This window comes from Hemibagrus wyckioides, linkage group LG08 (assembly GCF_019097595.1).
Source record: "Hemibagrus wyckioides isolate EC202008001 linkage group LG08, SWU_Hwy_1.0, whole genome shotgun sequence".
In the NCBI taxonomy this organism is placed as follows: domain Eukaryota; kingdom Metazoa; phylum Chordata; class Actinopteri; order Siluriformes; family Bagridae; genus Hemibagrus; species Hemibagrus wyckioides.
In genome coordinates, this window is record NC_080717.1 from 25,366,876 (window position 1) to 25,394,753 (window position 27,878).

A 27,878-nucleotide genomic window follows, 5' to 3' on the forward strand; every position below is an offset into this window, starting at 1 on the left:
ATAATAGACCTGGGGACACCTTAATGACACTAAAATAGTCATGAGGACACCTTAATGACACTAAAATAGACCCAGGGACACCTTGAACACCCAAAAATAGACCTGGGGGACACCTTAATGACACCAAAATAGACCCAGGGACACCTTCTTCTTCTTCTTCTTTCGGCTTTTCCCTTCAGGGGTCGCCACAGCAAATCATCTCTCTCCACCTATCCCTATCTTCTGCATCCTCAACACTTAACCCAGGGACACCTTGAACACCCAAAAATAGACCTGGGGATACCTTAATGACACTAAAATAGACCGGGGCACATCTTAATGACACCAAAGTAGACCCGGGGACACCTTGAACACCCAAAAATAGACCTGGGGACACCTTAATGACACTAAAATAGACCTGGGGACACCTTGATATTTATCTGAAGCTTTTTTTGGTGTTGTTTCTCTCTGATGTGTTGTTGTTTTTTTATGTTCATGTGGATGTCTAGGCTAGGATTTCACTCATGACATCACTGGTTATGTCTAATAGTATTTTGTTTCTGGTGTATTTTTCTATGCAGCTCTTTATTTGGGCAGCTGCTGACTCACTTCTCTGTTTTTCCCAGCAGCGTGCAAACCACGAGGATATTTCACATGTGTGTAATGTCATATTTATTCCCCAGGGGAAGCAGGAAACGGCTGATTGCAACAATAGTAGCTCCTGGTGACAATGAGAATGTTTATCAGCATTTCAGTCTTTCATTTTCCTTCCAGTTTTCCTGGTGGGGGTCAGACTGAAAAAGTAAGTCCAGACCTAAGATTGACCAATCTTGCTGGATCTCTAGATGATCCCAAAGCTAACTGGGAGAGTCTCCATCCAGTGTCTGATACGCTTCCAGGTCCCTGTGGTTCTTCTCAGTCATCTCAGATTGTCCAGGTGCTCACCTTAACACGAGAAAAAAATCCAGTAAACCAGTAATCACAGCTGGTATCTATAGATGAGGACAGGGATGTAGATTGACAGGTTCATTCATTGATCTTCTGTAGCGTTTATGCTGGGGGAACCTAACATGCAACCTGGAGTGTGTCTCAGGTGACAAAGCAGGGGGCAGAACGGACAGGCTTCCAACCCATTACAGGGCACAATCCCACATTATGGATAGAAAGTGTCTTTGTCTTTGCATTGGGGGAGTTCTCAGAGGAAACCCTCAAAGCAAGTGTAGGAGATGAAAACTCTGCACACGCCGACAACTGAACTTGGCAAAGAGGCAAACTTGCTAACCTTTAAGACACAAATTTGTTTCAATCGGAATATCCTTTATGGGTGCCAATAATTTGGAAGTGAAGTTACAATGAGATGTCATGGGTGTCTTAGACCGTTCTTTTGTAGGGTGCCAATATTTATGGATTTGACTGAAAGTCTAAGAGCCACAGTAGCTGAGAAATCAGAATAGGCGCAATCACACACACACACACACACACACACATAATCAGAGCTTCGTTACACAAAAGCTCATCACAACAAGCGCAGTTCAAAGGAATTTCCTTTCAATCAGATTTTCCTGCCATCTGTGAAAAGACAGAGATGTGTTTGTGTGAAAATGTTATTCATCCGTTTCCATGGCGATATGATTCACTTTAGTGGAAACAAACACCTGGAGCTTGTCGATAGTGAACACCTTTTTGGGCTACGTGTCAAAATCAGCATGGGTTGTTTCTGTAATCGCAGCCACCAGCCTCCGTCATGTGATACCCTCCTCACTGTTCCCCCGAGGCGTTCTCTCACAACCCAGGTCTTCACAGCACACAGACCTTCACTCTAATCACCTACACCAACATAAATACACCCATAGAGTCACATGGGATCTCTTTCACTACACAGTCTTCCATTATGCAGGAGAAAGCTTCTCGGCATCAGCGTGGCTTTTGTCCTGTTGCACGCCGATGACCAACTTTCCATCAGACTCCTTTAACATTTGATATGAAAGCAGAGCAACAGCTGCTGCCGTGATGCCCTGAGGGAAGAGGAAACAGCGATAAATCAGCATTTGGCTGACAGACTGGAGAGGTGAGGTCATGGAAATGTGAAATGAAAACAAAGTGGTGGTCTTGCACTATGTCTTTATTTGTATTCCAGCTCAAGATTGAGAAACACAGACTACCGTGTGCCATTACATGTATCCTGAGTCTTACTGGTGATGTATTTGTAACAAAATCAGAGCTGACTACAATCATTTATCCACCATTGAGGTGGCGTTTAGGTTGCAAAGATGTACGTGATGTAAAGCAAAAACGAACAGACATCATGTGAAATATTTAAAAAACCTCAAATCAGGCACTTTACCTTAAAGTATAATGAATGTAAGAGGAGGAGCTACACCACTGACAGCCAGCAGAGAGCAGCAGACCTGTGCAGGGTGTAACCCTACCTTCCGCCCAATGTATGCTGGGATAGGCTCCAGCAGACCCCCGTGACCCTAATTAGGAATAAAGCGAGTATAGACAATGGATGGATGTTTGAGTACACCATTTTTGGATCTCCTTTTTTTGTTTTTCCTGCCTTTTTCCTTCACAGAGCACAAAGATCACGGTTCGAGTCTCACAAACACAAACACCTACAACCATGTTATTCATTTCTATAAACCCCGTTGTACTAAGTTTCCTTCCTCTCTTTGATTGGGTCAACAATTAACCAGGCAATATAGTGAATGAACTACACTATATTGCCAAAAGTTTTGGGCCACCAAGATGGGAGGAGCTACATCAGGTCTGACTCCACCTCCTGGACTTTTTGTTCTGCAGTGATGGGTACCCGAAAAAAATAAAATAATAATAATAAATAGTAGTAGTAGTAGTATTCTACATTGTGTTAATTGAAATTTTTATGAAAAGATAACACCAGCAGAGGGCGCCAGCACACAACGCAAAAAAAAGAGTTCAGGAATAAGTCTTGTTGCTGCCACTTACTCATCTTGACGTATCTCACAGCAGCTCATCCATCTCGAGCTGTGACATGAAGTCCCTTCTGAGATGTCATCTGAGTTACTGTAGCTTGATGACACCATTCTGAGAAGATCAGAAGTTACAGAAATACTCAAAGCAGCCCATCTGGGACTAACACTCATGCCATGGTCAAGATAACTGAGGTTTATTCTCCATTTAGTTGATTGACATGCACCTTTCCTGAAGCAGCTGTCTGAATCTGCATGATTTTATGCATTGCACTGCTGCCACACGATTGGCTGATTTAGATAACTGAGTAAGTGGGTGTACATGTGTTCCTAATAAATGGTCACTTACATATTCAACCTGCACATTGTTTACTTTGCACAATGCTACAGTTTGCACTTCTGGTAGAACTTTGCTGATTATTTGTACTGTGCAATGAGTATCTATCTATCTATCTATCTATCTATCTATCTATCTATCTATCTATCTATCTATCTATCTATCTATCTATCTATCTATCTATCTATCTATCTATCTATCTCTGAACTTTAAATATGATTCCTTTTTACATAGTTTAACCAAGCATGATAGTCTGTCTATCTATCCATCCATCTATCTATCTATCTATCTATCTATCTATCTATCTATCTATCTATCTATCTATCTATCTATCTATCTATCTCTGAACTTTAAATATGATTCCTTTTTACATAGTTTAACCAAGCATGATAGTCTGTCTATCTATCTATCTATCTATCTATCTATCTATCTATCTATCTATCTATCTATCTATCTATCTATCCATCCATCCATCCATCCATCCATCCATCCATCCATCCATCCATCCATCCATCCATCCATCCATCCATCCATCTATCTATCTATCTATCTATCTATCTATCTATCTATCTATCTATCTATCTATCTATCTATCTATCTATCTCTGCACTTTAACTGTGATTCATTTTCACATAGCTTAACCAAGCATGATAGCTCTTGCAAATTTTTCCTCAGCAGGAAGATGCTTTAAACAGTGCAAAGTGATTGCAGAAAAAAGAAAATGCACTCTGAGCCAAGAAATGAATCACACTGACATGAAGTTCTACATTTTTGTGACTTTAATCAGTTGTGTAGGAAAGCATGTCCTTTCAGTTCCAGCGACTGTATCCTCCGTGTTCAGCAGCGAGCCTTATGAGCCTCCTTCTTAGCACGCAAGTCTTGCAAGGCTTATTACATCTGACCTTAAAAGTTTATAACCGTGGCACTTGCAGTATGACTCAAAAACTCCACTCTCATCGCCATCTTAAATAGTATTAATGACCTTGGCCTTGACTTTGCTGAGATGGGCTGCGAAAGCTCCCTTTTTTGGAATCTTGGGAATGAATAAACAGCGGGTCTAATGAGCGAGGACTGGATTTGAAGTGAGCCTGGGTTGAGCTGTTTATTGCACTCAGACTCTCCGCTCTTTAAACACTGCCTAGCTGATGTTTAGAAAAACCTGGCATGACTCAAAAGGTCCGTGCCATTTTCCTCTGTGAATTCCTCCGAGATCAGATACCGAGCTTGGACATGAGAGCTGCACTTAAATCTTATCACGTTAAGCTAGAAAGCATTATCACACATCAGATATAAAGTGTGTTTTTTATGTCCTAGTTTCATGCTATATTGAAATTTTATTCCAAGTGAATATACAGTTCTGTGTGTTGGGAACTTACTGTAGCACCCGTGAGAAAGTATTTAGTACTAAATATAATTATTTTTTTTTAATCCCCCTGGACGATGTGTATAGTCATCGTTATAATTAACATCTGGTGATCAGCAGAGTCTAAGATTTATTGTAGGAGGAAATTCACTCACAGTGCCATTCGACTACCTGCTGGTAACGGTGTGATGGGATTTACTGTGTGTTCGGGTCCTCCTGGGAAGTTCATATTTACGAGTTGGGAAGTCGTAATTACGACGTCGCATCAAGATGGAGGTTCTCTTAATTACTACGAAAAATACAGCAGTTTTTTTTTTTTTTTTTTGTTAACTCTACCTCTAGAATACGCATCAGGAATGTTTTTAATCAAATTTGTGAAAAGACTTTATCGTGACATATCGTAATCTAATCATTTATCTCCTTTAGGTGCTTCAATGTAAACAACTTGCTTGGATTTCAGTAACTTGCTCCTTAAACCAAACACAAAATAAGAACTGAAATAAGCTTCTCAGATGAGAAAGCATTCGATTCATTAACAGATTATAGCTAGCGAGAGAGAGAGAGATAAAAAGTTCCTGCAAGCTGGTTTGTAAAAGCCGACACCAAAAGGGTTTTGCTTCAAGTCTTGCAATCCTTTTAGGGTTTCAAGCTCCAGTGTGACTTCAGTGACATTAAAACATCTCACAAAAATCAAAACGGAAAGAAAATCACTGAACACATTGGGATTCTCTGCGTATAAACGTACAGAACACGTGACAGACAACAAAATAGAACACGCTTTCGTTTGATTGTTTTTAATGTGCACGGCGTGATGTTTACAGTAAAAAGCAGGGAAGGTATGTAAAAAAAAATAAAAATAAAAAATACAGCTCTCCCATAGCAAGAAGCTCATTTCATCACATAATTTTCCCATCTTCAGAGACAGCAGGTAGACAGTAAAGCGACCGAGTCGAAACAAAAGGGGGGGAAAAAAAGTGAACTCGATGGCGGGAGAAAAGAAGAGAATCAGCGCCCCGGTTTCTTCAGGAGTCCAAGGGGCAGAGAGCTTTCAGCTTGAGCAGTCTTTTGCCAGTGTGTAAAATAAAAAATAAAAAAATAAAAAAAACAAGAATTCGATATCTTATTTTTCTTTTTTCCAGGCACTTATTATTAATATTTTTTTTTTTCTTTGCACAAACAAATACAGACATAAAACCTATGTCATGACGCAATGCACCTCAGCTGAATGACAGATGAGTTATGAACAATATCTGGAAAAAAAAAAAAAACATAAACAAAATAAAAAGAAGTACTTCATGTTCATATAGTGGACGTTTGCTAAAGCAGTGTCTTGGCGCTAAAAGCTCGGGCTTCACTGACGCTAAAGAGCTTCTAAGGTTCTATTAAGGTGTAGAAGCTGTAACGTCGCTCAAATGAAGAAGAAGAAGGAAAAAAAAAAGCTGGTTAAAGGATTGCGCATGGTGCGAAAGCAGGTACAGTCTCTCTCTCTCTCTCTCCCTCTCTCTCTCTCTCTCTCTCTCTGTCTCGTGTTAGCTTTATGCTGAAGTCAGCTGAAAGTCATTTGACCTCGTGTTTGGACCGTGGTACAGCAACGGCGGCATGCAGTGTCATGGGCAGTCTCGAAAAATCAGCAGGAACACGCCCACTTTATCATTTTATTATTACAAAAAGAAGCACACGGAGCCCCGGAGAGGCCACGGTAAAACGAAAGAGAAAAAACAAAGCAAACAAATCAATTAACACAGAAATTTTGTGTAGAAACGCATGAGGTCTCGGTGATCCTGTACACGGCGTTCATTTTTTTTTTTTTTTACGGGTGTCTAAATTACATACGATGTCTTCATTTTGTTTATTTGTTTAAAAAAAATAAAAAGCCTCCGATTTACTTTATTCACGTGACGCCGAACCAAGTGACATCTATAATGAGTTCACCAGACTTTTCTTTTGTAATTGATTTGAGTGTGTGTGCCATAATCTGTTCATTAGATTGATGGGGAGGGGCTTTATAGTCTGTCCTTCTTTCAATTCAATATTTTCGAAACTTAGTTACTTTCACAAGGAATTTATGAAGAATGAAAACAATAAATGTTAAGTTTTAGTTACAATTAAAAAAAACAAAAAACAGGGGGAGGTGGGGAACATAGATGATGAAATAAATGTGGATTCAAGCATGAGTGAAGAGGGACAAAAGCAAAAAAAAAAATAGTAGAGATTCACAGCCTTGTCCCAGGAAGCGGAATAAGAATGCAAGGCTGATCTGCTGCTTGTTTTGTGATAAACGCTAACAAATGACAAACGAAAAATAAAATCCCTAATATTTCATAGATCCGTAGAGAAGCCCAGACTGAAGGGAGACGCAGATCACAAATCTGAGACTGGAAAGCCTCTCTATTCTTTTCACGTCAACCTCTTCAACATGAAGGGCCTTTATTTCACTCTCTCTCTCCCTCTCCTTTTTAATCTTTTATTCCCCCTCCACCCACCACCCCCCAGGCCTTATTTCTTCCTTCACTTCCTGCGCTTCTACACCACCTTCGTGCTGGTGATGCGGATGTTGCTGAAGCACTTCCCCACGGCTTCGAACAGAGGATCGCAGAAGGTGTGCACGCAGATGGAGTAGACCTGGCTGATGCAGTGGATCTCGATCATGTAGCTCTTCACGCACGGCACCACCGCCCAGATGTGCAAGAAGGACAGGATGGCGAAGAAGAGGCCCCAGATCAGCGCCAGCGGGATGCCCACCAGCGCCGTCAGCAGCCGGTAGAACCAGTACTTGCTGACCGTGAACGTGGTGAAGCTGGCTTTCCACACGCCGTCGAAGCTGTAGGTGCCTGCAGGCTCAGCGATCACATCCTCGAAGTCCACCTGCAAGGACACCAGGAGAAAACGGTCAGTGTTTCTATGGCAACACATCCGAAACTGGTTGATTCCTCTTCCAAAAACGGAATAATTAGTTTTTTCATTGGACAAACAAAATGAACAGAAATTAAAGACAAATTGACATAAAAATAAAAAAACGTTTGCAATTTTTCAGTAGATTCGGGCTGAGACGTCTGCGTTTTCTCTTTGTCCTGTCACTGAGAAATATGCAAAAAAAACCACTGGAGACTCGATTAGACCGGTTTTTTAAAAGAGCATCTGCCAAAAATGTTCAAAAGAATGAAACGTCAATGTTTACTGTATAGATTTATTATTATATTTCATATTTGCTCAAAAGAAATAATTTGATGTTTTAAAAAATCTTGGGATTTGTTGTGCCACCCAACGTCATTGCTAGGGTGTTGCTAGGCATTTGATGTTGCGTTCCAAGCAGTTATAATCCAAGTGGTTGCTAAGGTGTTGATATGCGGTTGCTATGATATTCTAAGTGGTTGCTAGATTGTTATTTGGTTGTTATGTGGTTGCTAATTTATTGCTACAGTGTTACTAGGTGGTTGGTATGGTATTCCAAGTGGTTGCTAAGGTGTTGATATGCGGTTGCTATGATATTTCAAAAGGTTGCTATGGTGTTGGTATGCGGTTGCTATGATATTTCAAAAGGTTGCTATGGTGTTGGTATGCGGTTGCTATGATATTCTAAGTGGTTGCTAGGTTGTTATTTGGTTGTTATGTGGTTGTTAATTTATTGCTACAGTGTTACTAGGTGGTTGGTATGGTATTCAATGTGGTTGCTAAGGTGTTGATATGCGGTTGCTATGATATTTCAAAAGGTTGCTATGGTGTTGGTATGCGGTTGCAATGATATTTCAAAAGGTTGCTATGGTGTTGGTATGCGGTTGCTATGATATTCTAAGTGGTTGCTAGATTGTTATTTGGTTGTTATGTGGTTGCTAATTTATTGCTACAGTGTTACTAGGTGGTTGGTATGGTATTCCATGTGGTTGCTAAGGTGTTGATATGCGGTTGCTATGATATTTCAGAAGGTTGCTATGGTGTTGGTATGCGGTTGCTATGATATTCTAAGTGGTTGCTAGGTTGTTATTTGGTTGTTATGTGGTTGCTAATTTATTGCTACAGTGTTACTAGGTGGTTGGTATGGTATTCCATGTGGTTGCTAAGGTGTTGATATGCGGTTGCTATGATATTTCAAAAGGTTGCTATGGTGTTGGTATGCGGTTGCTATGATATTCCAAAAGGTTGCTATGGTGTTGGTATGCGGTTACTTTGATAGTCCAAGTGGTTGCTAGGTTGTTATTTGGTTGTTATGTGGTTGCTGATTCATTGCTACGGTGTTACTAGACGGTACTCCAAGTGGTTGCTAAGGTTTTGGTATGCAGTTGCTATGATATTCCAACAGGCTGCTAAGGGGTTGCTATGTGGTTGCTCTGATATTCCAAAAGGTTGCTAAGGTGTTTGTATGCGGTTGCTATGATATTCCAACAGGTTGCAAGGTTGTTGGTTGGTTGGTTGTTATTTGGTTGCTAATTCATTGCTAGGGTGTTACTAGGTGGTACTCCGAGTGGTTGCTATGTGGTGGCTCTGGTAGAGCAAGTAGTTGCTATGGTGTTGCCAGGTGATTGCTATGTCATTTCATGTGGCAGGTGGTTGGTAAACAGTCTTCCAGGTTGTAAGAAGGTGGTTGCTGTGGAATCTCAGCTGGGTGACATTATGTTTCAAGGGGTTGTTAGGGTTTTAGTGGGAGGAGCCTAAAATCATCTGAAGGAAGGTTTAAAAAAACAGTGCAGTTTGGAACACTGTTACCTGCCAACCGGAATTATGATCTTCCCCAAATGTGTAAGCACAATGTACTGTTCCTGTACAGAACCTGTGACTGTATCCAAATATTTGGAGATAATAATAAAAAGACAGTGTAGCTGCTTGAAGAAAAAAAAACGGTCCTGTGTGACACTGCAGATGTTTCTCCAAACTATTAAACGCACTCACGCCTTAAAAACAGCAGAAAAATTCTCATTGTTTGATCAACGCCTGTGCAAAGTCCAACAAGGTGAGTGTTCATGTAACGAAAAAAAAAAAAAGAAAAAGCGAAAAAAAGAAGCTACGCTGTTATCAGTACCACGGCATGGTACGGGGTATTTCCAGAACACCGCCCACATCTGCCCCACATTCCTCAGAGACGGCTCCATTCCACCGTGCAGTGATCCCGTCTGATTAATAACATCATCACGTGACCTGTCCGTCACGCTGCACTTCATAAATCACACCCAAAGTTCATCACCTGTACATCCACAGTGCTGCTGAGTTCTACACTCTGTAATAATACGGTGTGGTTTCTATAGCAACACTGTAGGGGATGTGCTGTATAATCTAATGCCTAATAACACGATCAATACAAATTATTTTTTTTAAAAAAAGGTTATTTGATTTAGAGGGCTGTGTACTTGTTGATATGGTGAAGTCTTCTTTTAAGGAGGTGTTTGTTTAGTATTTACGGAAAGAGTCTCCAGTTTCAGTGTTTTCAATACTGTATTGGTTTTGCAAGGTTAATGGGATCTTCTAGGATTCTGGGAAGTGGATCTTTTCCATCCCAGTTCAGAGTAAAAATTGAAAAATGAAAGATTCTATGTGAAATCTGTTGAAACCTCTGCGTCTGGTCTCCAGGCTCTGTACAGCAGACGTACATCTGCTTCATGGTTCATCAATCCCACCCACCTCATGCGCATCCCAAGCCACGAGTAGCGAGGAAACCCGGGATGAACGAGCAGGAAAGACTCAATACGCTCGGATGTAGAGAACAACGTTCTCAAAGCAAATGAATTATTCTTCTGGATAAATCAACATGATGAGCGCAAGAAGACTCAACCTGATCATAAAAAATGGGATCAGGGATCTTACTTACAAAAAGAAAGCAGTAATTACAGCTATATTTTATATTTCTAGTTTCTAATCTACTTCGATTCACTTCAAACTTAAATCCTCCGACTGACTGATATTCTGTCACCTCTTACCTCTTTCCCCTGTCTGCTGGAAATAAATAAAAAGACATTTGTCGGAAATATGTGACCGTTTGTTGTTTCTAATCTCGTGCCTGCTTTCTCTTTTCATTCAATAAATAATGTGAAAAATTAAAAAGGATTTGAAATTTGAAATAAAGTGTCCAGGTTTAAAGGTATTTTAAAATCAAATACGTTTACCTAATAATATTAGTTTTTGAAGTTAGGATGTAATTTTTTATTTTTGAAATCCAGCATTTTATCATAATGAAATACTTTACAATTTCTTTAAAAAAAATTGTTTTGTTGGTGATTTATTTATTTATTTATTTATTTGCTTGTTTGTTTTTTTGTTTGTTTAGTTTCCTTGCTTTATTGATTTTTTGTATTTTTATTTTATTTTATTTTATTTTATTTTATTTTATTTTATTTTATTTTTATTTATTTATTTATTTATTTATTTATTTATTTATTTATTTATTTATTTATTTATAAATAATGAATATTATATTTATATTCATGTAACTTTAACATGTCTTCAGCATGTCTTTTTTTTTTACCAACGATTACATTTTATGCGCTTATTAGATGACACATTTACTTTTTATCCGTTTATAGTTGCAGTGTTGCATGTCTGCAAACCCGGTTTCTGTTCTCGCTTGTGACTTTTACTTTCTCTTTCGAAGTTAATAATACGAGCAGATGCAGCTTATCGTCTCTGAGAATCGGCGAAGAAGGACGCCGTAAACTCCTCTGTCCTGAAGACGTCTGAGAAGTTCCAGCTTCACCTCTGACACTAGAGACTCCTTCCATGTTCCATCAACACATTTCTCTTTACAGAAAACTTTACCATGGCAACGTTTTTTTCTTCTTTTAGTTTTTGTCCGTTCATGTAGAGCATCAGCAACATTTAGAATGACTAATTAATGAGCTGTTACTATAGAAACGATAATGTGTTACTTTAATATGCGCAATAATATAAAATAAAAATCATGTACACCTGTGATATAGAACATTAATCCACACCTTCTGACCAATCAGGATCCAGAATTCAGTATTCAACAGTGCTGTGGTGAAAATCTAGTTAATAAATGAATAAAAAAATAAATAAATGTCATAAGTGACTTTTTTTCATTAAAAAAAAATCCTACTGATTATTTTATTTAATTGTAATGTTTATTGTATTTTTTTTATATTAATGATGACTTGTTTTTTTTACTGTAGTGATTATTGATTTAATTTTCTTAATTAAGGACTATTGATTTTTATATATTAATGATGGCTATTGATTTTTTTTATTGTAATGATTGTTGATTTTATTTTTTTATATTAATGATGACTATTGATTTTTTTAATGGTAATGATTATAGATTATTTTTTATATTAATGATGACTATTGATTTTTTAATGGTAATGATTATAGATTATTTTTTATATTAATGATGACTATTGATTTTTTAATGGTAATGATTATAGATTATTTTTTATATTAATGATGACTATTGATTTTTGTATTGTAATGATTATTGATTTTATTTTTATATTAATGATGTCTATTGATTTTTTATTATAATGATTATTTATTTTATTTTTATACTAATAATGACTATTTTTTATTATAATGATTATTGATTTTTTTTTTATATTAATGATGACTATTGATTTTATTATTTTTTAAAATTGTAATGATGACTATTGATTTTTTTTTATATATATATATATTTTTTTATTCTGCTATCCTGGTGCTTGAGTTCCATCAGTGAAGGCCGTTAGTTCATGGTTTTATAGATGATGAATCTCTCAGTTATTTAAGGAACATATTGTTCTTCCAACAAATTAGTCTATTGCGCCGCCAAACGCAGCATTTCAGCATCCTGACGGAATTCTGCTCTGAAAAGCTTCAGTGACGTGATCGAAATCTCCAGCATTGCTGTGGATCGCTTTCACATTACGCAGCTGGATCTCCTGAGTGTCTTCTGATGCCTGGAGGACGTGATGAAGTGTGTTAGGGCAGATGATAAGTGGGAAGTAAGAGCCTCGGTCCTCCTTTTCGCTGGCTAAACACTGAGCCCTGGTTTGTGCTCTAGATGGAGTCTCTGGAGGAATCGGGCTGCGGTGTGCTATTAAAAGACTGGGTTTTTTTTTTATGAGGGGAAAAATCTGCTCAGCTCCAAGGGAAAGCTGCTTGTGCTTTTTCTTTTTTTCCAAAAAGGAACTCTGATGTGGATCGTGGATGCGGCTCAAGAGCCACAGGGCTGAGTGCCAGCTGCCTGCCTGGAGGAACACCCTGTGTGTGTGCGTGTGTGTGTAAAAGCATGATAGATGGGAATTCCCTGCCTTCATCCCATACGCAAGACCACAAGAAAATACGCCCACTTTTTCGTCTCCGGTCATAAAGCCCGAGAGAAATGGAAAAGTTTAAAAATAAATAAATAAATGTCTAGCGCTCGTCTTGTGGATCCAATTTGTGGACAAATCATAAGCGCTTTTGTATTCCGGATATCTTCAGGGGAGGAGAGTGACTCACGCTCATGCATCTCTCATTTAATAAGCTGCTTTTTATCCTTTTCTCTTTTTTATTTAATTCGGAGAACAAAGCAACCTACTCTGTGTGCCTCAGTATGACACTTAACATTGACACACCACATGCTCTCTCTCTCTCTCTCTCTCTCTCTCTCGACTCCACACCCTGGAAAAAATTGTGCTAAGAATGTTAGAGGTGAAAAAAGACCTTTCTCAAAAACAGGAAGCATGAAATATTTCCTCTGTTCCAGCTGAGACCTGAAGCCATTGATTCCTCGGCTGCGTTTCTGACGCCTCGTCTGCGTATGTGGGATTCGCCGATATGATCACGAAGCATTCTGACACCGTGATGTGTTTCACAGATTCGTGCAACAATCCTTTATCTAGCGCTAATCATCCCAGTGACGGCGTGACCTGCGTCGCAGCCGCCGCAGGAGCCGCTCTCGGAGCCGCAACTCGACTGCGTTCTGTGTTAAATTAAAATTGAGGCCCGACTCGTTTGAGTCTTACTCTGAGTTTTACTCAAATCGAATCCAGCGCCATGTCATCATGGCGATATCGAAAAATACCTAAAAGGAAAGCATTCAGCTGCTCAACGTTACCTCATCTGGAAGAAAGCGGCGGTTTCTTTTTCTAAATGAAAACCTGTTTTTATGCCAATAACATTTTGGAAACAAACTTCTTGCCGCTGCTCCAGTTTTTCTCTCTTGGCTTTTACATAACAGTCTTTTTTTTTCCCCTCTAGCGTTTTTGGAGCTCTGCCTTTTCACTGCCAAAATTAGTCTCTCTCTCTCTCTCTCTCTCTCTCTCTCTCTTTATCGCTATCTCTCTCTCTCTCACCAGCCAAGAATTATTCACCACTGGATTCTCCCTATATGGAATTTTTTTTAAAAAAGGATCACACAACATGGCCATGTCCCAATCCATCATGATCTGCTTTCTGTACAACAGGGATGCAACCTAATCTGAAAATACATCTAAATGAAAACAAGTACAAGATTTTTTAGGGGGAAAAAAAGGGAAAAATAAAAATAACAGGACACACGATCCTAAAAAAATGAATATTCTTTGAAGCATTTTTCATTGCCTGGTGAGGGTCACGCTGGATTGAAGCATTTTGGGAAACAGAAGCAACTACACTGAGGTGAAAAAAATCACAAGCGGGTAGAAATAAAAATTTGCTCGAGATCTTTAGTTATGAACTGGAGTGATGTAGCTGAGGCTGAGGAAAGAGTCAGACTTCACACGTCATGGCGACACGGCTGGCTTCTCTACATCTGGGGTTCATCTGGAGTTTTCCAGTGTGAACAGAGGTAGAATGATAGAATTCAGATTTTGTTTGGAAACATAGGTTCCAGTTTGGGCCACGCCCACTTTAGAGCCCTAAATGTACATAGTGGAAACATACTGGACGAACAAACACCAGAAATCCTCACACAGGGACATGTCCGCTGTCAACCTTGTTACATTAACACTTTCTGATCAGTTATTCATCAGATGTTGTAATCAACAGACAGCAAAAAGCCATGACTTAAAACATGCCCGGAATGTCAGCTGTATATGACATAAGCCCCGCCTCTTCGTGACAAATAGAACCGATTGATTGTTTCAAATGAATCTGTTAGCATTGCACATAGAGCGCCTTGCTTTAGTAGCCACATTAAATACGCGGCGCTTACGACGTGGCTAAAATGTCGTGTTATCTATCTGTTTTTGCAACACAGCTCTCTTCCAACACGATTTTGTTAAACAAAGTACAATTCGAAGATGGCTGCTGATTGGACTGACTTTACCTGTAATGCAAGTCTTTCTCCAGAATCTCGTACGTTAAAAACTTGCATATAGGATAACATCCAACTAAATAAATAAATAAATGACTGAAAACAGCTAAATTGTGCTGCTCAGATTATTATCTACACGTCTCCTCCTAGACAGCGCCTCCTGGTGGTCATGCTAGGTCATAGTCTAGCTACGTATGGCTAGTTTTTTTGTTTGTTTGTTTCGTTTTTTAAATAGATAAGTAAATAAATTAAAAAAGTCTGTTCTGGATTTAAGCACCAGTACAGGTGTGTGTGTGTGTGTGTGTGTGTGTGTGATTACATCGTTGTTTACTTCTTCTTTTTTTTACGTTATTTAGGTTTTATGCTTTCACACAGACTGTGATCAGTAAAAAGAATGACGGAAAATGTCGATATTTCGCAAAATAAGTCGTCATTAAGTCGTAAAAGAGCCTCAGCAGAAAGTCCTACACGCCTTTAGTATTACCTAAAAAGTGAACTGCAATATTATTATTTCTAATTATCATATGATTGTCATATTTTAACCTTTCTGTTAAACTTTGTTCCAAAATGTCACTGCAAAAAAAAGAAAAGAAATGAAAAAGGCACTTGGCACTGGCTTGTCAAACCCAAACCACACCTCTCCATGTCACTACAACATTGATGTTGCAAGGCTGCGTCCCAAACCACACAGGCTTCTGAAATAGTCTGTCAATGACTCGTTATTGTGCTATAGATAAAGTGTTATTTGGCATGACTCTGATTTAGGTTCGGTCACTTAAAGCGCCGCCGGGACGTTAAGTCTGCACGAGCTTGACCCCATAGACACATAAAAGTCAGATGTGTTTAAAAGTCGCTGGATAGATGATGATTTCTCCAGGACAGCACTGCCTGTGTCTCTGCTCTGGTTTTTATCTCCTCAGTACTGCTTCTAGTGGAAACTGTGAGCAGCCTGAGACACGTCTCTCTCACACACACACTCTCTCTCTCTCCTTCTCTCTCTCTCTCTTTCTCTCTCTCTACCTTGCAGAAATCTTCCTTGGTTATTAAACATACCAAATATAATCCCTTATATACTCAATCTATGTGTCGGTGCACTTGAAGATAAAAGAAAGAAAGAAAAGTCTCACCTTAACTACATGGTCGTTTAAATGCTTTGGGTCCCGGTTGACCAGGTCTATCTCCTTGGTGTGCAGATCCTGCAAGGTCTTCTCGTTGATGCTGTCGCTATCCATATCTTTGTTGTTTGGCTTGTATATGTTCCCCTGTTTCCTGATGAACGGTGAGTGAACGTATTCCTATACGGGTGCCAAGGAAACAGCACAAAGTCAGAATGAGGGGGAAAAAGTGCAAATGGGGTTGGAAGAGCAAGCAGGGAGCACCTCAGTGCATTCCCCTGGCATGGGATGGTTTTAAATGAGGGGAGAAGTACAGCACCACACCCCTCTCTCTCTCTCTCTCTCTCTCTCTCTCTCTCTCTAGTAGAAACTGTACTTTTCACCACAAGGGGTCATCACCAAACACCGTGCGCTCGCGCGCACCACTCCAAAATGCGTCTACAAAATAACTTACAGTAAACCTGGTGCAGCTTTTTGTTTGTTTGTTTTTGTTTTGTTGCACTTCGCACCAATTGATTTGTCACGTCATAACTACAACATCAGAGTGAAAAACCCTTTCCGAAAGTTACAAATATCCCATAATAAATATCCATAACTGATATAAAAAGCACTTATAATGTACAACCAATCGGTTGAATCGTTTAATCTGAAGCTTGTAAGATTGAGAAAGAGGCACTAAAGTCTGAAAAGAGGGTTGGGAGGGTAAAAAAAGAAAAAAAGTTGATAACCGCGTGCCAAAGCGATAACGCACGAAATCTTGCGCGCGAGGAAAACGTGCCAACACCGGACCCAGGTGTAAATCCGCAGCGGTCACACCGTCCAGGGAGGAGCTTTAGCTTACGGGCAGTATTTCCACCAAGACAAACCAGAAATATTCTCCGTTAAAGTCGCAGCCTTACCTCGGATTCTCCGTCTTTAGGACCGCCGGTCATGCTGCCGCGGCGCGCGCGCGTGTGTGTATGAGAGAAATAGAGAGAGAGAAAGATACAGTGACTTTACAGATGAAGCGCTGTGGGAGGCGACGGCACGGTGCTCACACACACACACACACACACCGACACTGACGGTAGTAAAAAAAAAAAAAACACTGCCTCACGTCCAAAATGACACCATAAAAACGAATGTAACGCTGTAGGTGTTCCTTCAGACTGACTTCACTTACCTTAACACAATATAGGTGTTAATGAGCCACCTTAGAATTAAAGCAGTGAGTTAAATCACGTGACAGAGTAGTGTTTACCATCGGTGTAGCTAAGGGGTGACTAGGGCTGGCACGTGGCACACATGATTAATGTTTATTGTCACTTGCTTTATGTAACTCATACATTGGAAAAAAATGTTGCACAAAATGCAAAAACAGTCTATATGAAAGACAATAAACACACACCTTTACGCACAAAAATGGCTGACTATAAAAGAAATGTAGCATAAAAAGTGTCTCGTAAGAGAAAAATATCTCTATCAGAGATGAAGCTGGTGTTGGTAGCATGGATGCGTCAGTATCTCATTGTCTCCTGGAGGATGGCAAGAGAACATGAGAGGGCTGGTGGTGGTGGTGGTGGAGTCATGCCCAGTGCTGTTGGATGAAGATGTTATGGTTTTGATGATGGATGATCTTCTTCTCAGCTCTTCCTCACATTCTTAGACACTGTATAGTTTGCCCAGTCCTGATGTTTCTTTACCTCACATTATCCGGTGCAATTACTACGTTCCTTATGGATATATTCTTCCAACACGTGTCTTAAAATCCATATAGATTTGTCCATATAATTTCCAAACGTCCACTGATTCCTATAGCTTTAATCTGATACAATTCAGCTGTTAAACCAAACAACTTCTTAAATTGCAATAGAAATTACATGAAAAATAAACATCCCATTATCAGACCATTACAAAACAAACCCCTAACCAGTAAGGTAATGGTTTCTGTGATTAAAGTAAAGTACATTTCAGCTCGAATATGGTCCTGTTTATTCAACAGCTGTTCACTTCACACCGTAAGAGTTCAATAAAGTTCATTAAACATGTTCAGTATTAAATCAACATCGCAGGTGTTAATTCACACACTGATACTGAGGAGAATGCCAATAAAAATAAATAAACATACCTGCTGAATGGACACAGTGTGAGTGTGAGTATTTAACACTGAACTTACATTAAATATGTTATGTTAAACACCAGCTTATATTAAACCTCAATTTTAAATCAAATCAAGACATTACTTAACCCTGTAAGGCTTAATTTAACAACGAGTTAGTGATCTAATAACATTTTAGAGTACAAAGTGAGGAGTCAGGACTGGGATCGTATAGGAATCGTGCGAAAATATCACATGTGGGGAAAAAATAATGAATCTTTTAAAAAAAATGATATGAGGAAAGAAAGGAATCATGGGGGGGTGAATCATATAAAATTCGCACATGGAAAGGATTGATTCATGTGTAAATGATTCGCTATATTAACCAAATGCGGAAAGAAATGAATCATGTATAAATGATTCGCTATATTAATTAAATGTGGAAAGAAATGAATTGTGTATAAATGATTCTTTATCAGAAATAAATGTGGAAAGAAATGAATCGTGTAAAAACATTACATGGGAAAGAAATGAATCATGTATAAATGATTCGCCATGTTAACTAAATGTGGAAAGAAATGAATCGTGTATAAATGATTCCTTATCTGAAAAAAATATGGAAAGAAGTGAATCGTGTACAACAACAACACATGCGCTGAACTGAATGTCTGCACGTGAATGCCTTTTAAAATTTCACGTGTGAAAAGTACGTTCTTGTGACTTCTCTGCAAAAATGTGAAAAGGAATTTGAAAAACAAAAAAAAAAGAAAAAGTTGCTCTACAGGCTCTCTGAGGTTGATGAACAATAGCTGGAGGCTATTTCCTGAAGGGACAGAAAGAAATCTAGGCAAATTCTTGCTCAGCATCTGGCATTAAAGTTCATGCTTCAGCTACGGGAGGCAAGGGCGTGTCGTAGCCGAGAAACCATTTACTGCACAACTCAGGTGATGATATGATCAGGGGGCGTGGCCTAGACGGAGCTGGAGCAACAGGTGAGAAAAAACAGGAACCAAACACCAGAGGGGTTATTTGATTAAATGGAATAAGTAAAAAAAAAAAAAAACTTGGATTATGACCCGGACAAACCACAAGCCATTTCTTTTCCTCTCTTTTTAACACGTTTATATTTTGAAAGTCTCTGAGGATCAAATACTGCTGAAAAAACACATCGGTTGTGAGTTGAGCGAGAGGATTCAGCGCCGTTGTGAACAATAATGACAGATAAATGGCTTCATTTGTTACACTTACACCAATAAATGACTAATTTGCTTATCTTCTCTAAAAAAAATACGACCAACATCCGGGAGAAGATAATAATGGATCAGAATTCCTTCAGGCTCGAGCAAAAATGGGGTTAAAAGAGAAAGAAAACAGTCCTGAGAAACCCCTCTAACATGGTGTTGCTGTGACCTACCTACAGTTGAGTGCAAAAGTTTGTGCACCCCTAGAAGAAAATGATGTTTGTGTGTTGTGATATTATAACCAAACTCGACATCATTAGGGAAAATTTGCATCTCTCTCCTTCTGGGTATGATGTAAATAATCTCTTTGTAATAATCTTTTATACTTCATTTCCCAGGAATGTTTTTCAGATCAATTTTTTTCTGTTTTCTGAAAAATGTTGTTGCCTCATTTTTTTTTTTTTTATAAACCTTATTTTAATTTTATTTATGGCCATAATATCAGAAAGGAAAGAGCCGGATTCTTCAGACATTGCAGATGGTTTATTAAATAACCAAGAAAAAGAATGTACAAAGTCAAACCAAAAGACACAACAAACAACAACAACAACCAAGCGACGAGACGAAGACGATTAGCTTTTAGATGCTAATTAAAGAGGAAACACAGAACAGGAAGTAGAGGAGCATGTTTCAGGTCATGTGAAATGGTACAGCACTCCTTAAAATAAATGTTATGAGAATAACTATAACCATTCTTATCATATATATATATATACACACACACACTCACAGAAAATAATATATTTGCTGGTGAATATTGTGTATGCAATACAGGATAAGTGTCTTATTCCTTACACCACAGCAGTTTGCCAGTGATATAAATATTCTGTTGACGAAAGAAGGAATTATCATACTTTTTATCCGATAATAGTTACGTTTATGGTTGCAGAACCTTTGAAAAACAAGTTAGTTCGTTAAACTAGTACCACAAACCATGCTGAACCAGGTTAATGTGTATATGAGCTTTTAAACAGAATCCTGGGGTTGTATAGTTAGAGGTTTCACACTGCTCCTACTTTCCCCAGGGTTAACACTGAATACTGACTCTTCATAATCTGACGTTTCTCACTCTACATTCCTAAACCCCGCTGCAACCTTCTTCTCATTTACATGTTTGTGTATCAACAACCTGATTGGATAAATCCAGAGAGGGACCGCTTTAAATAACGCCTCCATCTCACACTTTCTTTTATCAGTGAGGAAAAAAGTTAAGGTCTGTGGTTCAAGAGCAGGTTCTGTTATCTTTCACAGTTAACGCTTTTTAAGTTTGTCGTCTAGTCGACCAGCCGCTCGTTCCTCGATATCCGACTTCCTGTAATGTTTCAGTGTGGCGTATTTCCCCCTCGCTACGGCGCGTGCTTCCGTCATGTTCAGTGTTTTGCCTCCTGACTCTATCTACCGAGCCGTTTTTGTTCCGTGTTGCTACGTCCTGCTTTTCACCTGATATGAGGTTTTCATGCGCTGTTCAGGTTCTGATTGGGTTTCTGTTGCTAAGCGACGAGCCGTAAGGTTCTAAGTGGCAGCATTGTTTCACACTGAAGACCATCAGCAGCGTGATGTGGAGTTAACACTGTAAAAGCCGCTGATCCTGCTTCAGAGCTGAGTTTCATAACCCTGCTTCTATATTACACCTGTGAAACCGTCCTCTACCCGGGGTTTAGAACCACCAGAACCCGGGGTTTAGAACCACTAGAACCCGGGGTTTAGAACCACTAGAACCTGGGCATAAGCTCAGTCTGAAAAGCTGTTATTAAAAGTACAAAAAATAAGCATACTATCTTCTGTATATTCCGAATTTAGTTACAATCTGTCCAGACCTTCTTCAACATAACCATCATCATCACTCCTCCTCTGTGTAATATTCGCTGTCCTGTACACACCTCCTGTCACCCTGAGGCTGATCTATAGCGCGTCTCGCTCCTCGCGTTGCTAAAACCCCTCAAGATAACGAGCTCTTATTTAAGAACAGAGCTGATGGAGGATCACTAAAGCTGCCTGCAAAAAAAACAAAGGAGTGATTTATGTGTTTTTGTCCCGCAGACCCACCTGAGAAAAGGAACAACAACAGGAGTTATGTCAAAATAAAAAACATTTTATTTAGTGAACAGGGATAATCTGAGGCTCTCTCTGAGGCTCTCTAAGGTTCTTTTTAAGGCTCTCGGGGTTTCGCTCTTTGGTTCTCTTTAAGTTTCTCTCTATGGTTCACTCTTAGGTCAGTCTGAGGCTCTCTTTAAGGCTCTCTGAGGTTCTCCGTTAGGCCTCTTGCTCGTTGAGGCTCTTTGAGGCTCTCAGAGGCTCTCTGGGGTTCTCTCTTAGGTTGTCTTTGAGGCTCTCTGAGGCTCTTCGAGGTTCTTTTTGAGGCTCTCCTAGGTTCTGTCTGTTGCACTCTTTAAGGATCTCTGAGGTTCTCTCTTAGGTTCTCTTTGAGGCTCTCTGAAGTTCTCAAAGACTCTCTGAGGTTCTCTCTGAGGTTTTCTCTCTCTGCTGCGCTGCAGATTGTTGCTACATTACATCATTGAAAAGGGTGGAGAATGGAAAAAAAAGTACACCTGAACGCTTCGTGTTCCACTGCACAAACAAGACATCCTTTCTTTCTGAGAGGCTTTTGAGACACACACACACACACACACACACACGGTGGAGAGCAGGCAGCATTTTAAGAACACATTTACAAGGCAAACAGCCTGGAAGACACAATACAGTACTCATTATTCATTCAAATAAATCATTACACCAATTCTTTTAGAATGTTAGGAGGATCATGTGACCATTCATTTCAGAAATATGACAAAAAGTCTATATTTGTATTGAGTACTGCGAATATGTTGTGTTATAAATGGTTTATAAACGGTCGTTCCTTCACCAGGCTCTGTTTATTCCTCTTTCTTCAAGGTAATGAGGTAAAAAAGAATGAAGCTGTTACAGATTCGACACTGAAGACTCCTTCCTTAAATATTAAATAAACATGTGAGTGAATGAGCTGTTACTATAGAAACAATATCAGAGCGCATTAACAAGAAAACGTCATCAACACCTTTGGACCAATCAGATTAGAGAACGCTGTGGCGTAAGCATAAACACAAATTTAGACAGGAAGCAGGAAGTAGTCTGCACTACACTGGTTTTTTTTCATCAAAATCATTTCAAAACTCTTATGATATACAGTATAAAAAGCTTAAACATGTATTTATATTAAATATAGATTTAAAACTCATTTTTTACCTAATGAGACTGTCCACTAGGAGTCACAAATTTGACGATAAAGTGTCTAAACGCTAACTTCCTGGCACCGCGCAGACGCTCAGACGTTCCGTCGTCTGTGTGTACGTTTGATCCCAGGCCAAAGCAAACACACGTGATGGGGCTGAGCGTGAAGAGGTGTGATTGATCAGGTCTGGGATCTCCTCCAAAAACACAGAAACGCATCATAAGGATTGTACACACGTGCAGGTTGATTAAAGAGCATCGCTTTTGCAGCTCTTGATGCTGATTTTGGACAGAAACGCGCCGGCGCTGCGGAACACCGGCCTCACAAACGTGTCCATCAGGCTGGACCAGATCACCTGGACGCAGGGTAACGTCATCAGACAGCTGTGCACCAGAGGCCTCACCATCCTACACACACACACACACAACACATTATTCACACTTTTACTCGCTATGTTCAACACATTAAACACACACTTTACTCTAAACGTATCACAACATATTCCTGCACTCGACTGCAAAATTATTGGCACCCTTACCATTATTACCAACCACTCTTTTTAACACAGCATTTCCACGAGAATAGATCCTGTTTTTCTATTAATAATTGTTACGAAATATACTGCCCATTTCATACAAATGCTGTTTATACTGTAATATATATAACATTTTTCTTCTTCTTTTTTTTTTTTTAAATAACCATTTTCCTTCATAAGATATGTGGCAAAAACGATTGACACCTCTAAACATATTTAGAATGCAAACAAATGAATTCCTTTCAAAAACTTTAGATTTCTTTCTAAATTCTCTCAGTTTAGTGGCAAACTTCCCCTCCACACACACACACACACACACAGCATATCCGAGCTCCCAGTTTCTCTTTACTTTGTTATTCCGTGTCTAAAAGTCCTCCCGTTTCCATGAATAGCCCAAGCATTAGTCATATTATTCCTGATAAACCGATCTTATCTCCCATATTTTCCAAATCGACTCGTTTCTACGCTTTTTGACAAACGGCCCTGTTGCCAGTTCCCACATGTTGTCCACAGACCAGACAAAACGACTCTTTTTGTTTACTCAAGGACATTGATTACATAGAAACACTAATCCAAACCCAAGCAGATGAACTCAGGCAACCTCGGATCAAAATGAGGATCTCGGTGAGCGAGAAGACGTTTAATACGACGTCCTTCTGCAAGAGGATGGAAAAGACGTCATCAGGAATGTTGGAACTCGTAGCAATAAAGGACAATTTATGCAAGATCACTTTTTTTTTTTTTTTTTTTAAATTAGACCAATCATTGGGGTCCAAATAGAAGCTCCAGACGTTCATGAAGCTTGGATCTTGAAGACTCAACATTTTTGACCTTTTCAGCCTAGAAATAATAATGTCTAATGGAATTTAATAGATGTTTTAATAACAATGGTGGAACATTCAGGAATTTCACCATAACATCTCCAATAAACAGACAAAATATTATTATTATTATTATTATTATTATTATTATTATTATTATTATTAAATAATCTATGTCATATAGGTCTGTGGATTTTTTTTTTATTAAAAAAAATATAATTAAAATAGTTTTTTGGTCAGTTGCTGCTTCCCAGGAAATAAACTTCTAAATCTAAACCTAATAAAAAATCTAAATCTAAAAATTAATTTAGGGCAAAATATGAAGCCACTGATGAAGCTGCAGAAGATTCATCATTTACAATTGGTATGAACCTGCTTTGTGACAAGTTCCATTGTTACAAGCCGAATAAACTGCAATCGAGTTATTTCCAGAGTCCGCTTTGTGTAACTGGGGAACAATAAAGAATTATGTAAACCTGCTGGAAACATTTCATAAATAAATAAAATACTTCACTGCATGTATAGTGGCTTGGAGGAGTATTCACTGTCACTGCTATCATCTGAAACGTGGTGGTGGCGGCGTCATGTTGAGTTACCTTTAGCTTTTCTGACTAATCCAATTTTTACTCTTTAATAATGGATTTAATAAACACATTTCATGAAGCTGTTTTGTTTAAGCTTATAGGCTTAATGGTTTATTGATATCAGGTCATGTGACACTTTAATTGAGCTCAGTTCAGCTAATTACATGACTTCTAATGCCACCAGAAGTCATTTTACAGAAGTAAAGTTTCACAGAGATGAATAATTCCGCACTGTTTACGTTTTTATTCACAATAAATATAATTTTGAAAAAATAAATAAATAAATAGAGTTTTCCCTGCATATCACTATTATTTCTCTCTCCAATTTTCTCTCTCCTACCCATCCTGTTTTTATTTTTATTTTATTTTTTCACCCTAATGCCACTCTTTATCTAGCTGGCCAGCCGCCAAGGCAACAACGCTGCCAATGTTGCTGCTAGAAAAAAAATGTTCCCCGAAGCAAAAATAGCATTTTAAGCAGCCAAAAGCCATGTCTCATTACCAAATATGTACGCAGCTCAGGATAGCAAAAATGAGGCCTGCCACGAAGGCCATCGGGATCGCCAGCAGCGTCGTCAGGATCCGGTAAAAGACAAACTTTATGAGCTCAAAAAGAGCATGGCTGCCGATCCACACCGAGTCCAGGCTGTGCGTGGAGCTGGGTTCTCCAATCACGTCCTCGAAGTTGACCTGCCGAGTGAAGGGGAACAGAGAGAGCATTCACACGGCTTTGTAATGAAGCATTAGAGTCGTGATCAGATGTGCTGTAGAAACAAATCAAAGCAATTCAGAATAGCTTCATACAGCCACCTGTCGTCGTCTACGATGGCGTGGTTTTAGATCTTCATCTTAAATGTGATCACCTTCAATCTGTCCGTTCTGAAAGGTCTGGAGGTTAATATATCGCATTCTCATATTAGTTGACGTCTATTTCTTGCTCAAATCCAGACAAATATAAGATGTAATGTGAGCTGGTCAAACATCTCAAACATTCAGCCAACGGGTTATTCTGTTTATTACCATATTAGCGTTTGTATAGACATTAATAGGACAGGAAATAAGGATAAGAGCTTGGGAACAGGTTTCCCAAAAAGTATAAAGTATGTCCAATAAATCCAGCATCATATATGGGTTTATACTTTATGTATTATATAAATAAATCTATAATATGTCATTACTTACATTCAGAACATGATCTGCACAAGGGCGAACACATCCACCTGATTCTACTCATTTCTACTCACAGGTGTTTGTGTATGGAGAAAGATAGCAGTCATGTTGAGCAGGTTTGATAAAGAAAAACGTTTGTTTTTATTTAATTATTCATTTTTCTTGGACGTACTGTAGTGAACACTTTGTATAGCTCTTAAACAGATAAACATGAAGTGTGTGTGTGTGTGTGTGTGTGTGTGTGTGTGTGTGTGTGTGTGTATTAAGCCAAATAGTTTACAGATCTAGGCTACTAGCTGTACGCTATTACTCAGAATGCGGTTTAGGACGCAGCCGATATCATTAACGCCTAATAACGCCTGAATGAACGCACGTGGCTTTTAATTAGCTATAAATAGTGCGTCGTATTTAATTTCAAACCCTTGACTCACATCAATTCCACAGCTGTTTGAATGACTTACCTTTAAGTGCGGGTTAATGTCTCGAGGGTCCCGGTCCGGTAGCGGCGCGCGCGCTTTCTCTTTCTTTTTTTTAAGTATGGGTTCGATCGTGCTGTGAAACACATCTTCGTCCATAAAGACACACGTCTCCGCTTTCTCCTTTTCGAGTCCCATTTCTCCGTTTTTTTGTGTCTTTTGTACGTCTGTTTGTTTTTGTTTTAGAAGTCCAGGAGACGCGGTGCGCGCTCTCCGCTGTACTCGCGCTTGGCTCGGGACGGTCACTGCGCGCACGTGTGAAGGGCGGGCACGCGCTCTGGTTAAACAAGCGACCTCTCCATAAACCATTACTTCCTTTCTTCCTTTTTTTGCTGATTTTGGATCAAACCTGTTTTTTTAACAGTTTTCCTCTTTGGATGTTTCATGGCTTTTTAAGCTTTCTAAAAGCTTTTCTGGAAGGTTCTTAGTTTTGGATTCTGCATGGGATGTTTCAAGTTCCTGGGCCTTGTAGAACTGTGGCCAGTCAGCCATTTACTAACTAACTAACTTAATAAATAAATAAATAAATAAATAAATACCTAAACGCTGAACATTCTACATACTCCAGAAACGCATTAAATTGGCCCTCATTAAGTACGCGAGGCTTTATGAATATCCATGATATGCAAATTAGATTTTAGCATCAAATAATTGTGATCTTGCACTTGTTTATATAAGTTTGATATAAATGTGGAGGATGAACATGACCTCTGGAGTCCTGGGATTAACTTCACGCCGACTCAAACATGTTCACTGCATAGAAACAATCATAATAAAGATAATAAAGCTGGTGGAAATAAGGATCAGGGTCAGCTTTATCCCTCCTCACTCATCTTAGATCATCTCTACTATACTAAAGCATGTTATTTAGTCATCCGGAGCAGGTTCGAAAGAAGATCTCCATGATGAAGATGAAGATGATGATGTCCTGACCCTGTACACTGATCTCATGTCCATAAGCCTTGGCTACAACTTCTTGAAGTACATGATCTAAAAAAAAAACCTTACAAGCTACACACAGGTGACCACAACCTGCTGATGGATCCTGAGTAGAAGATGAGCAGAAACAAAGCTCCTCTGTATTCCCCTGCTCAGGGTCTCTCTCTCTCTCTCTCTCTCTCTCTCTCTCTCACACACACACACACACACACATATTCACACCTAAGGGTTATTTAGCAGAGCAGGTCCACCTAGCATCATGTGTTTGATGACCTACAGAGGAGAACATGTGAAAACTTCATACAGAGAGAAGCTGAAGTTCAATAAACAGGAACTTCTCCCTGAAGCTGTGAGCTTCTTAGATGGGCTTTTAAAAGAGCAAATTATCTCATACTTATCCATTACTAAGATCATGTAGTTAGCCATCGCTAACGTCACTAAGATCATGTAGTTAACAACTGTGAAGATCATGTAGTGAGCCAACACTAAGGTCACTAAGATCATCACTAGGACATGTAGTTGGCCATAGCTAAGGTCACTAAGATCATCACTAGGACATGTAGTTGGCCATAGCTAAGGTCACTAAGATCATGTAGTTAGCCATATCTAAGGTCAGTAAGATCTCATACTTATCCATTACTAAGATCATGTAGTTAGCTATCGCTAAGATCACTAAGATCATGTAGTTAGCCATTGCTAAAATGACAAATATCATGTAGTTAACAATTGATAAGATCATGTAGTTAGACATCACTAAGGCCAATAAGATCATCACTAGTCACATGAAGTTAGCCATCACTAAAGTCACTAAGATCATCACTAGGATCGTGTAGTTAGCCATTGCTAAGGTCACTAAGATCATGTAGTTTGCCATTGCTAAGGCCTCT

General features: G+C 39.1%; 2 protein-coding genes across 2 annotated transcripts; both read right to left on the minus strand.

Annotated features, from left to right (window-relative positions):
• Positions 1-5,408: 5,408 nt before the first annotated feature.
• On the minus strand, positions 5,409-16,996 carry cav1 (caveolin 1). Its single transcript, XM_058397994.1, has 3 exons — positions 16,840-16,996; positions 15,953-16,120; positions 5,409-7,495 (listed from the first exon to the last, which is right to left on the minus strand). The coding sequence occupies exons 1-3, from the start codon at positions 16,870-16,872 to the stop codon at positions 7,154-7,156; spliced, it is 543 nt and encodes a 180-aa protein (XP_058253977.1). The 5' UTR covers positions 16,873-16,996; the 3' UTR covers positions 5,409-7,153.
• Positions 16,997-20,547: 3,551 nt separating this feature from the next.
• Positions 20,548-26,312, minus strand: cav2 (caveolin 2). The gene is made up of 3 exons (XM_058397993.1): positions 26,038-26,312; positions 24,909-25,096; positions 20,548-22,873 (listed from the first exon to the last, which is right to left on the minus strand). Exons 1-3 carry the CDS (start codon positions 26,188-26,190, stop codon positions 22,714-22,716), a joined length of 501 nt encoding a protein of 166 aa, XP_058253976.1. The 5' UTR covers positions 26,191-26,312; the 3' UTR covers positions 20,548-22,713.
• Between the last annotated feature and the right edge of the window lie 1,566 nt (positions 26,313-27,878).